Source organism: Oncorhynchus masou, unplaced genomic scaffold (assembly GCF_036934945.1).
Source record: "Oncorhynchus masou masou isolate Uvic2021 unplaced genomic scaffold, UVic_Omas_1.1 unplaced_scaffold_1580, whole genome shotgun sequence".
Lineage (NCBI taxonomy): Eukaryota > Metazoa > Chordata > Actinopteri > Salmoniformes > Salmonidae > Oncorhynchus > Oncorhynchus masou.
In genome coordinates, this window is record NW_027005870.1 from 29,242 (window position 1) to 42,071 (window position 12,830).

A 12,830-nucleotide genomic window follows, 5' to 3' on the forward strand; every position below is an offset into this window, starting at 1 on the left:
AACTCTTTTGCAGTAAAATCTCATAACCCAAGGAGTTCACTGCAGCTACAACCACAACATCTATTTTCAGGTGATTTATGTTATATTTCTGTGGTACAGTTGATAACCATGGCTATGAACGCTAAGAAACCAACCTTACTGAAACACATATCGTTATCCGATCCCTCTGTTCGGACACAGATCTGCTGCTCACAGGGATCCTCTCAGAATCCTTCACCCTTGACCCATCCTCCTCTACTTTATTCATTGCCTCAGCATACGACACCTTCTGCACTACTCTGACTCTGGACACCTCAACCTGTCTCTCTCGCACCAGACACTTCCGATCCCCAGCAACATGCGCATCCCTACAGTTGACACAACTTTTTCCACCGAAACTACACATTTCTCTATCACATGTCCTCCTGCACACTTCCCCACATTTTGGAATCTCCCTCCTAACACACTGCTGTGACATGACCATACACTTGGCACCTGAAACACTGTAATGGGTTCAGCACAAAAGCTTGCATAGAATAACTGATATATCCTTACTTGACTTTGTCAGGTAAAGACTCTGAGTCAAATCTCAAAAGGACAGACAGTGTCTCCTCTGTTTCACCACAGGTTTTGCGTCATGCCAAACTGCAAGTTTGCAAGTTTCCCAAACACTGGGAATCTTCAACTTCAATTAATCCACCTCCACAAATAACGCTACCCCAAAAATCACTATTTTCAATGGTGCCCTGTTCCTAAGAGCAGAACAAGGAACAGAGTCGCGTGGCAGATCTCCTGCTCCCTCTGGGCGGAACAAAAAAAACATCACAAGTCCACTTGGGTTTACCTTCCACAGATTCAACAGTACCAACTTCTTTTCTACCCAACCTGATACCACATATGGATCAGCCAAAATGGCCTGGATCCACTTTCTTCAAGAATCTCACTCCCACTGGGCCAAAATCATCATCATTGGGGACGAGACACTACACCAAACCTCCCTTCCAACTGAAGCACTCGGTTTGCTTTGATTGACAGCTGCTGCGTTCCAATATTGTTCAAAAGCCTCTCTCCTTTCCTTTTGCAGTTGGGACCATTGTGAACCTTCCTAACTGTACCATTACAAACTGAACCATGTTCACTGTTCATCAAGGACGTTTTTTTTTTTTTTTTTAATTTTACCTTTATTTTACCAGGCAAGTCAGTTAAGAACAAATTCTTATTTTCAATGACAGCCTGGGAACAGTGGGTTAACTGCCTGTTCAGGGGCAGAACAACAGATTTGTACCTTGTCAGCTCGGGGGTTTGAACTCGCAACCTTACGGTTGCTAGTCCAACGCTCTAACCACTAGGCTACCCTGCCGCCCCAAGACAGGTAAAGGATATTAGTTTTCATAAGAGTTGAGGCTGAAAATGACATCGTTTCCTTTCCTTGTTTCCTTGTCTCATTTGCTTCATCTGATCTCCATCTCATCTACTCTCCCCATCTTTCATCTCTCACTCCTGCCTCTGCCTCCTCCATTTATCCAGTCCTCCCAGGGGAACCCCCAGCTAGCACATAACGTTCTCAGAACCATGTGTTTCTTAGAGCTTGGTGAGAGCATGGTTGTCCTATGGTTATTTTGCATAGAACCTTCCCATAACCTTCTGGGAATGGTGCAGGATACCCAGCTAGCACATAACGTTCTCAGAACCATGTGTTTCTTAGAGCTTGGTGAGAGCATGGTTGTCCTATGGTTATTTTGCATAGAACCTTCCCATAACCTTCTGGGAATGGTGCAGGATACCCAGCTAGCACATAATGTTCTCAGAACCCTATTTTTTCTTAGGTCGGGAATTTCAGTACTTCAGCATAATGCTTCCTACAGGTTTCCCCATAGTTCTATTTAAAGTAATGTCATTGTTCAGACAACGTTATTCTGTGGGAATATCAGGACTTCAGCATAACGTTTTATGCAGGTTTCCTCATGATTCTATTTAAAGCCACGTTCTCAGAACATTAAGAAAATGTTCTATAAAAAACACAACATTAGTATCGTTCAAAGAATATTCAAAACAGTTAACCTAAGCTAGCAGTGTTATTAAAATTGTTATTGAAACGTTCTCAGAACGTTAAGAAAATGTTCTATAAAAAACACAACATTAGTATCGTTCAAAGAATGTTCAAAACAGTTAACCTAAGCTAACAGTGTGATTAAAATTGTTATTGAAACGTATTCAGAACGTTATATAATTATGTCAAATAACCAATATTTTCCTTTCTCAGAAGTTAAAACCTCCCGTCTTTTCTTCTCATGGTACATAGAATTGCATGATTTTACTGAGTGACAGTTCATATAAGGAAGTCAGTCAATTGAAAAACGTTGATTGGGCCCTAATCTATGGATTTCACAGGACTGGGAATGTTCACATTCAATCCCATTAAAATTAGATTTATACAGATGTTCAAATTCAATCCCATTAAAATTAGATTTATACAGATGTTCAAATTCAATCCCATTCAAATTAGATTTATACAGATGTTCAAATTCAATCCCATTAAAATTAGATTTATACAGATGTTCAAATTCAATCCCATTCAAATTAGATTTATACAGATGTTCAAATTCAATCCCATTAAAATTAGATTTATACAGATGTTCAAATTCAATCCCATTCAAATTAGATTTATACAGATGTTCAAATTCAATCCCATTCAAATTAGATTTATACAGATGTTCAAATTCAATCCCATTAAAATTAGATTTATACAGATGTTCAAATTCAATCCCATTCAAATTAGATTTATACAGATGTTCACATTCAATCCCATTCAAATTAGATTTATACAGATGTTCAAATTCAATCCCATTCAAATTAGATTTATACAGATGTTCAAATTCAATCCCATTAAAATTAGATTTATACAGATGTTCAAATTCAATCCCATTCAAATTAGATTTATACAGATGTTCACATTCAATCCCATTCAAATTAGATTTATACAGATGTTCATAGAAAGAATATACACAGTTTAGAGATGATCGCAGTTTAGAGATGATCACAGTCTAGAGATGATCGCAGTTTAGAGATGATCACAGTCTAGAGATGATCACAGTCTAGAGATGATCACAGTCAGAGATGATCGCAGTTTAGAGATGATCGCAGTTAGATGATCCGAGGGTCTTTACACAAGGTGTTGTTAATATTTTCTCACCCTCCTCAACCCAGTTTGATCTAGATCAAGTAACACTGAAACATGCATGAGATCACCAGCTGTTCTGGACAACTGTGTAATCACTCTCTCCGTAGCCGATGTGTGTAAGACCTTTAAACAGGTCGCCTTTCACAAGGCCGCAGGGCCCGACGGATCATCAGGACCTGTACTGCGAGTATGCGTTGCCAACTGGCAGGTGTCTTCACTGACATTTTTAACCTCTCCCTGACCGAGTCTGTAATACCAACATGTTTCAAGCAGACCACCATAGTCCCTGTGCCCAAGAACACTAAGGTAACCTGATTAAATGACTACCGACCCGTAGCACTCACGTCTATAGCCATGAAGTGCTTTGAAAGGCTGGTCATGGGTCACATCAACACCATTATCCCAGAAACCCTAGACCCACTCCAATTTGCATACCGCCCCAACAGATCCACAGATGACGCAGTCTCTATTACACTCCACACTGCCCTTTCACACCTGGACAAAAGGAACACCTATGTGAGAATGCTGTTCATTGACTACAGCTCAGCATTCAACACCATAGTTCCCACAAAGCTCATCACTAATCTAAGGATCCTGGGACTAAACACCTCCCTCTGCAACTGGATCCTGGACTTCCTGCTGCTGCTCTCTGTTATTATTTATGCATAGTCACTTTAATAACTCTACCTACATGTACATATTACCTCAATTACCTTGACACCGGTGTCCCTGCACATTGACTCTGTACCATAACACCCTGTATATAGCCTCCACATTGACTCTGTACCATAACACCCTGTATATAGCCTCCACATTGACTCTGTACCGTAATACCCTGTATATAGCCTCCACATTGACTCTGTACCGGTACCCCCTGTATATAGCCTCCACATTGACACTGCACCGTAGTACCCTGTATATAGCCTCCACATTGACTCTGTACTGGTACCCCCTGTATATAGCCTCCACATTGACTCTGTACCGGTACCCCCTGTATATAGCCTCCACATTGACTCTGTACCGGTACCCCCTGTATATAGCCTCCACATTGACTCTGTACCGGTACCCCCTGTATATAGCCTCCACATTGACTCTGTACCGGTCTGTATATAGCCTCCACATTGACTCTGTACCGGTACCCCCTGTATATAGCCTCCACATTGACTCTGTACCGGTACCCCCTGTATATAGCCTCCACATTGACTCTGTACCGGTACCCCCTGTATATAGCCTCCACATTGACTCTGTACCGGTACCCCCTGTATATAGCCTCCACATTGACTCTGTACCTTAACACCCTGTATATAGCCTCCACATTGACTCTGTACCGGTACCCCCTGTATATAGCCCCCACACATTGACTCTGTACCATAATACCCTGTATATAGCCTCCACATTGACTCTGTACCGGTACCCCCTGTATATAGCCTCCACATTGACTCTGTACCGGTACCCCCTGTATATAGCCTCCACATTTACTCTGTACTGTAACACGTTGTATATATCTCTTACTTTTTGGGGGATTTTCTTAAAACTGCATAGTTGGTTAAGGGGCTTGTAAGTAAGCATTTCACTGTAAGAGCTACACCTGTTGTATTCAGCGCATGTGACAAATACAAATTGATTTGATTTAAAAGAAGGCCACCTAAACCAGTTTCTATTAAAGATTCTATTAAAGGCACCCTTTAGATAAACCAGTTTGATCTAGTTATATTAAAGGCACCCTTTAGATAAACCAGTTTGATCTAGTTATATTAAAGGCACCCTCTAGATAAACCAGTTTGATCTAGTTATATTAAAGGCACCCTTTAGATAAACCAGTTTGATCTAGTTATATTAAAGGCACCCTCTAGATAAACCAGTTTGATCTAGTTATATTAAAGGCACCCTTTAGATAAACCAGTTTGATTTAGTTCTATTAAAGGCACCCTCTAGATAAACCAGTTTGATCTAGTTATATTAAAGGCACCCATTAGATAAACCAGTTTGATCTAGTTATATTAAAGGCACCCTCGAGATAAACCAGTTTGATCTAGTTATATTAAAGGCACCCTCGAGATAAACCAGTTTGATCTAGTTATATTAAAGGCACCCTTTAGATAAACCAGTTTGATCTAGTTATATTAAAGGCACCCTCGAGATAAACCAGTTTGATCTAGTTATATTAAAGGCACCCTTTAGATAAACCAGTTTGATCTAGTTATATTAAAGGCACCCTCGAGATAAACCAGTTTGATCTAGTTATATTAAAGGCACCCTCGAGATAAACCAGTTTGATCTAGTTATATTAAAGGCACCCTCGAGATAAACCAGTTTGATCTAGTTCTATTCCTGATGGATTAATTGTTTATTTTTCTGCTGAAAGGGTAAGTATCATTTTCCCCCCAAAAAATCTATTTATTCATAAACTCATTTTTTTTTTCTCCAAACAATTTCGTTTATTTAGTTCCTTACTCCGTTTTAAAGGCGAGATCTCACATTGAATTTAAATAATTCCCAGTTACTCCCATGCGTTGGTTCTATACTATTGGAACGAAACCAGTCCCTCATTTAAGTCCTTGATGCTCTCAGACTGGATCATTTAGGATTTAATTATTACGTTTCCAGTATCCTCGCATGCTACTGGATTTTTCAGAGTTTTCTAACTTGATAATATAATATTATGATCCGTCATACTGTAAGGGGGGAGGGGGGGGTAAATAAGAAACGCCATGTATCGATCACTGCCAGTTTGTATTAAAGAAACGCCATGTATCGATCACTGTCAGTTTGTATTAAAGAAACGCCATGTATCGATCACTGTCAGTTTGTATTGAAGAAACGCCATGTATCGATGACTGTCAGTTTGTATTAAAGAAACGCCATGTATCGATCACTGTCAGTTTGTATTAAAGAAACGCCATGTATCAATCACTGTCAGTTTGTATTAAAGAAACGCCATGTATCAATCACTGTCAGTTTGTATTAAAGAAACACCATGTATCGATCACTGTCAGTTTGTATTAAAGAAACGCCATGTATCGATCACTGTCAGTTCGTATTAAAGAAACGCCATGTATTGATCACTGTCAGTTTGTATTAAAGAAACGCCATGTATCGATCACTGCCAGTTTGTGTTAAAGAAACGCCATGTATCGATCACTGCCAGTTTGTATTAAAGAAACGCCATGTATCGATCACTGTCAGTTTGTATTAAAGAAACGCCATGTATCAATCACTGTCAGTTTGTATTAAAGAAACACCATGTATCAATCACTGTCAGTTTGTATTAAAGAAACACCATGTATCGATCACTGTCAAGTTTGTATTAAAGAAACGCCATGTATCAACCACTGTCAGTTTGTATTAAAGAAACACCATGTATCGATCACTGTCAGTTTGTATTAAAGAAACGCCATGTATCGATCACTGTCAGTTTGTATTAAAGAAACGCCATGTATCGATCACTGTCAGTTTGTATTAAAGAAACGCCATGTATTGATCACTGTCAGTTTACTGCAAAATTTAGGGATGTCACTTTTCTGAAATCTCGGCGCTATTTAAAAAAAATAGTTTAAAGAGTTTTTAGGTATTTCATTAAAGTTTCCAGCTAATATAAGCCATGCATTTTGTATACTTGTTTTGCAGCTCAGTAAGTTTATCAGCAAGATCTGAAAAGAAAATCTTGTTTGAGGTGTGAATATTGTAACCATACACATTGCATACAACAAAACCAGCATTCTCTAGTTTGGACATCAATATATCCCACCTCCAATATCTGGAAGCGCAAACTCCTTATCTACATTCTGATTTATTGATTAACTTCAGACCTTATCCAACGTCACGTTCTACAGTAAACATTCCACCAATGAGAAGATCTGATTTGAGACGGGAGGGAGAGGTGCGCCCTTCAGTGTATTCCATAGCGATGGAAGTTTTTTTATTTTTAAAGTTCCGCATAAACATAACCGGTTCGGTTTAATCGCGTTCGCTCGTTTTTACTTTGTCTCGTTTTTTTTATCGTGTTTTTGACCATGATTTGGTTCGGTAGAGTTGCCAAACTTCACTACGGAGTTCTCCGCTGCTCGCTCTCCTCTGCCTCTGGAAAAAGTTCCAGCGCGATTCAAGTTCCCTACTTGGTGAGTTCTTATCAATAGGTTTATATCTTGCATGTTTTACATAAATGCATACGGAATTTTGCACTTTGTATATGTCATTGTTATACAGTAGACCTGGTATTCATAACCAAAGCTCTCTCTTTCTCCACTCCCCATTTCCGTAATCTTTTTGGAGAATCAGCTCGAATGAAATGTTAGCCCCATACCGTTTCCACAGAGTCAGCCCTGAACAAAGAGAACTGGAGCATGGAGATAAAAACCTGTTTTAACATGTGTTTCCATTGTCTCAGAAGGGCAGACACTCCCTTCTCTCTCTTATTGATGAGAACGCGCGTTAGTTGTGCACGGTGAAGCGTGGGTGTGTAGGACGGCGGTGAATTATTTGTATGGAAGTGGAGCAGTCTTTGGAAAATCACTGACAAAATGGAGTCAAAACTGGCACGAAAATAATTAGCTTCAGCTCAAGAGGAAACATGATATATTTGACTGCTTTCAGGAAGCTGATAGTGGCGACACCCATAAACAAGGCCAGGACACAGAAAGTTAGGGCAGGGTTGCGGTTAGCCGGTAATAGCAGGCTTTTGGCCATTAAAAACATAGAAAAGCAGGGTCAATTCTCCAGGAGAAAATGTTTATTCCATTGTGAACTCGTGCTTTTGTTTTTGCCGGAAATACATTTGACCGGTCGTGCTTGTCGTTCTCTGGGTTAATCTGCATAATTTAGTGGAATTAAATTGTCCCATATTCCGTATGTATCAAACAGTATACAGACACAGAGCCTTGGAGAGGGACATCTGTCAAACATCACTTTTATAAGCCCAATCATTACGCCACAATTATAAACGCAATCGTGTTTAAAAATATATATATATGTATTTTTTTTTTTTTTACCATGATTTAAAAATAGCTACTATTTTTATTTCTCAACTGGTAGTTGAAGCTTCCCAGGCTTCATCTGTGTGTCACCCACCACTTTGCAATGGCCTGGAGGCAGTGTGAAAACATACAGCTACTTAATAATGTTTAAAACCTGAACGTTTCACGACATATCATGAGGCATGTTTTACATGGCTATAAAGGGCCCCCCGAGTGGCGCAGGGGTTTAAAGGCACTACAGACCCTGGTTCAATCCCGGGCTGTGTCACAACCGACCGGGATCGGCAGACCCATAGGGCGGCTGCACAATTGGCCCAGCGTCATCCAGGTCAGGGTTTGGCCGGGGTAGGCCGTCATTGTAAATGAGAATTTGTTCTTAACTGACTTGCCTAGTTAAATTAAAAAATCTATTTTAAAAAGCCAAGGCAAAATCCGACCATATCGGTGGAGGAAACCATTTCATAACATTTTAACCACTAAACTATTGTTTATTTCTCTCATGTTGTATGAGAGTAAGGAGACAGGTCACAGAGCAGTAAGGAGACAGGTCACAGCTCTCAGTAAGGAGACAGGTCACAGCTCTCAGTAAGGAGACAGGTCACAGAGCAGTAAGGAGACAGGTCACAGCTCTCAGTAAGGAGACAGGTCACAGAGCAGTAAGGAGACAGGTCACAGCTCTCAGTAAGGAGACAGGTCACAGCTCTCAGTAAGGAGACAGGTCACAGAGCAGTAAGGAGACTGGTCACAGAGCAGTAAGGAGACAGGTCACAGCTCTCAGTGAGGAGACTGGTCACAGAGCAGTAAGGAGACAGGTCACAGAGCAGTAAGGAGACAGGTCACAGCTCTCAGTAAGGAGACAGGTCACAGAGCAGTAAGGAGACAGGTCACAGCTCTCAGTAAGGAGACAGGTCACAGAGCAGTAAGGAGACAGGTCACAGAGCAGTAAGGAGACTGGTCACAGCTCTCAGTAAGGAGACAGGTCACAGCTCTCAGTAAGGAGTCAGGTCACAGCTCTCAGTAAGGAGACTGGTCACAGCTCTCAGTAAGGAGACAGGTCACAGAGCAGTAAGGAGACAGGTCACAGAGCAGTAAGGAGACAGGTCACAGCTCTCAGTAAGGTAGACAGGTCACAGCGCAGTAAGGAGACAGGTCACAGCGCAGTAAGGAGACAGGTCACAGCTCTCAGTAAGGAGACAGGTCACAGAGCAGTAAGGAGACAGGTCACAGAGCAGTAAGGAGACAGGTCACAGCTCTCAGTAAGGAGACTGGTCACAGAGCAGTAAGGAGACTGGTCACAGCTCTCAGTAAGGAGACAGGTCACAGCTCTCAGTAAGGAGACAGGTCACAGCTCTCAGTAAGGAGACTGGTCACAGCTCTCAGTAAGGAGACAGGTCACAGAGCAGTAAGGAGACTGGTCACAGAGCAGTAAGGAGACAGGTCACAGCTCTCAGTGAGGAGACAGGTCACAGAGCAGTAAGGAGACAGGTCACAGAGCAGTAAGGAGACAGGTCACAGAGCAGTAAGGAGACAGGTCACAGCTCTCAGTAAGGAGTCAGGTCACAGAGCAGTAAGGAGACAGGTCACAGAGCAGTAAGGAGACAGGTCACAGAGCAGTAAGGAGACTGGTCACAGAGCAGTAAGGAGACAGGTCACAGAGCAGTAAGGAGACAGGTCACAGAGCAGTAAGGAGACAGGTCACAGCTCTCAGTGAGGAGACAGGTCACAGAGCAGTAAGGAGACTGGTCACAGCGCAGTAAGGAGACAGGTCACAGCTCTCAGTGAGGAGACAGGTCACAGAGCAGTAAGGAGACTGGTCACAGAGCAGTAAGGAGACAGGTCACAGAGCAGTAAGGAGACAGGTCACAGAGCAGTAAGGAGACTGGTCACAGAGCAGTAAGGAGACAGGTAACAGAGCAGTAAGGAGACAGGTCACAGAGCAGTAAGGAGACAGGTCACAGAGCAGTAAGGAGACAGGTCACAGCTCTCAGTAAGGAGACTGGTCACAGAGCAGTAAGGAGACTGGTCACAGCTCTCAGTAAGGAGACTGGTCACAGAGCAGTAAGGAGACAGGTCACAGAGCAGTAAGGAGACAGGTCACAGCTCTCAGTAAGGAGACAGGTCACAGAGCAGTAAGGAGACCGGTCACAGAGCAGTAAGGAGACTGGTCACAGCTCTCAGTGAGGAGACAGGTCACAGAGCAGTAAGGAGACAGGTCACAGAGCAGTAAGGAGACAGGTCACAGAGCAGTAAGGAGACAGGTCACAGAGCAGTAAGGAGACAGGTCACAGCTCTCAGTGAGGAGACAGGTCACAGAGCAGTAAGGAGACAGGTCACAGAGCAGTAAGGAGACAGGTCACAGAGCAGTAAGGAGACAGGTCACAGAGCAGTAAGGAGACTGGTCACAGAGCAGTAAGGAGACAGGTCACAGAGCAGTAAGGAGACAGGTCATAGTGCAGTAAAGAGACCGGTCACAGCGCGGAGGGAGGGAAGGAGATAGGGAGGGAAGGAGAGATTGAGGGAGTGAAGGAGAGAGGGAGGGAGGGAGGGAAGGAGAGATTGAGGGAGGGAAGGAGAGAGGGAGGGAGGGAGGGAGGGAGGGAGGGAGGGAGGGAAGGAGAGAGGGAGGGAGGGAATGAGGGAGGGAGGGAGGGAGAGAGGGAGGGAGGGAAGGAGAGAGGGAGGGAGGGAATGAGAGAGGGAGAGAGAGGGAAGTAGGGAAAAGAATGCTGCTGAGGGCTACAGATTGTATCGAGTTGGATGAAATCTCTTTTGCTCTCTGTCTCTCTGCGTCTCTCTTTCTCTGTGCCTCTCTTTCTCTCTCTCTCTCTCTCTCTCTCTCTGTGCCTCTCTTTCTCTGTGCCTCTCTTTCTCTGTGTCTCTCTTTCTCTCTCTCTCTCTCTCTCTCTCTCTCTCTCTCTATGTGTGTCTCTCTCTCTCTCTGTGCCTCTCTTTCTCTGTGTCTCTCTCTCTCTCTCTCTCTCTGTCTCTCTCTGTCTCTCTCTGCATCTCTGTCTCTCTCTGTGTCTCTCTCTGTGTCTCTCTCTCTCTCTCTCTCTCTCTCTGTCTCTCTCTGTCTCTCTCTGCATCTCTGTCTCTCTCTCTGTCTCTCTCTGCATCTCTGTCTCTCTCTGTGTCTCTCTCTGTGTCTCTGTCTCGGTCTCTCTCTCTGTGCCTCTCTTTCTCTGTCTCTCTCTGTCTCTCTCTCTGTCTCCGTCTCTCTCTCTCTCTCTCTCTCTCTCTCTCTCTCTCTCTCTCTCTCTCTCTGTGTCTCTCTCTTTGTCTCTCTCTTTCTCTGTTTATCTCTCTCTCTGTGTCTCTCACTCTCTCTGTGTCTCACTCTCTGTCTGTCTGTCTGTCTGTCTGTCTGTCTGTCTCTGTTTGTGTGTGTTGGATGTAACATAAGGAGTTGTCTCTTTCTCCCTGCCTTTCTCTCACTCATAGTTGGCTATTATCTTCAGGCTTTCAGCCAGCTCTGCTGACTGCAATCACAACCATAATGATTGGAGCAAGAGAACAAAAACCCCAACTCTCTCTCTCTTTCTCTCACCCTCTCCCTCTCTTTCTCTCACTCTCTATCTCTCTGTGTCTCTGTTTCTTTCTCTCTCCTTCCCTAGCTGTGCTGGCTGAACAGGATTGATGGTATCCTAGTGACAGGTTGGCAGTGTGTTGGTATCCTAGTGACAGGTTGGCAGTGTGTTGGTATCCTAGTGACAGGTTGTCAGTGTGTTGGTATCCTAGTGACAGGTTGGCTGTGTGTTGGTATCCTAGTGACAGGTTGGCAGTGTGTTGGTATCCTAGTGACAGGTTGGCAGTGTGTTGGTATCCTAGTGAGAAAGTGTGTTGGTATCCTAGTGACAGGTTGGCAGTGTGTTGGTATCCTAGTGACAGGTTGGCAGTGTGTTGGTATCCTAGTGACAGGTTGGCAGTGTGTTGGTATCCTAGTGACAGGTTGGCAGTGTGTTGGTATCCTAGTGACAGGTTGTCAGTGTGTTGGTATCCTAGTGAGAAAGTGTGTTGGTATCCTAGTGACAGGTTGGCAGTGTGTTGGTATCCTAGTGACAGGTTGGCAGTGTGTTGGTATCCTAGTGAGAAAGTGTGTTGGTATCCTAGTGACAGGTTGGCAGTGTGTTGGTATCCTAGTGACAGGTTGGCAGTGTGTTGGTATCCTAGTGACAGGTTGGCAGTGTGTTGGTATCCTAGTGAGAAAGTGTGTTGGTATCCTAGTGACAGGTTGGCAGTGTGTTGGTATCCTAGTGACAGGTTGGCAGTGTGTTGGTATCCTAGTGACAGGTTGGCAGTGTGTTGGTATCCTAGTGACAGGTTGGCAGTGTGTTGGTATCCTAGTGAGAAAGTGTGTTGGTATCCTAGTGACAGGTTGGCAGTGTGTTGGTATCCTAGTGACAGGTTGGCAGTGTGTTGGTATCCTAGTGACAGGTTGGCAGTGTGTTGGTATCCTAGTGACAGGTTGGCAGTGTGTTGGTATCCTAGTGACAGGTTGGCAGTGTGTTGGTATCCTAGTGAGAAAGTGTGTTGGTATCCTAGTGACAGGTTGTCAGTGTGTTGGTATCCTAGTGACAGGTTGGCAGTGTGTTGGTATCCTAGTGAGAAAGTGTGTTGGTATCCTAGTGACAGGTTGTCAGTGTGTTGGTATCCTAGTGAGAAAGTGTGTTGGTATCCTAGTGACAGGTTGGCAGTGT

General features: G+C 43.4%; 1 protein-coding gene across 2 annotated transcripts in view; it reads left to right on the plus strand.

The window, feature by feature from the left end:
* The first annotated feature begins 6,999 nt into the window (after window positions 1–6,999).
* LOC135531398 (calcium uniporter regulatory subunit MCUb, mitochondrial-like) overlaps window positions 7,000–12,830 on the plus strand; it is a 35,999-nt gene continuing 30,168 nt past the window's right edge. Inside the window, exon 1 of one of the 2 annotated variants that reach the window (XM_064959438.1) lies at window positions 7,000–7,278. In XM_064959438.1, coding sequence (XP_064815510.1) covers window positions 7,174–7,278 — 105 coding nt within the window. In that variant the 5' untranslated portion in view covers window positions 7,000–7,173. The remainder of the gene's footprint in view (window positions 7,279–12,830) is intronic. The other variant, XM_064959437.1, reaches the window with a different exon arrangement.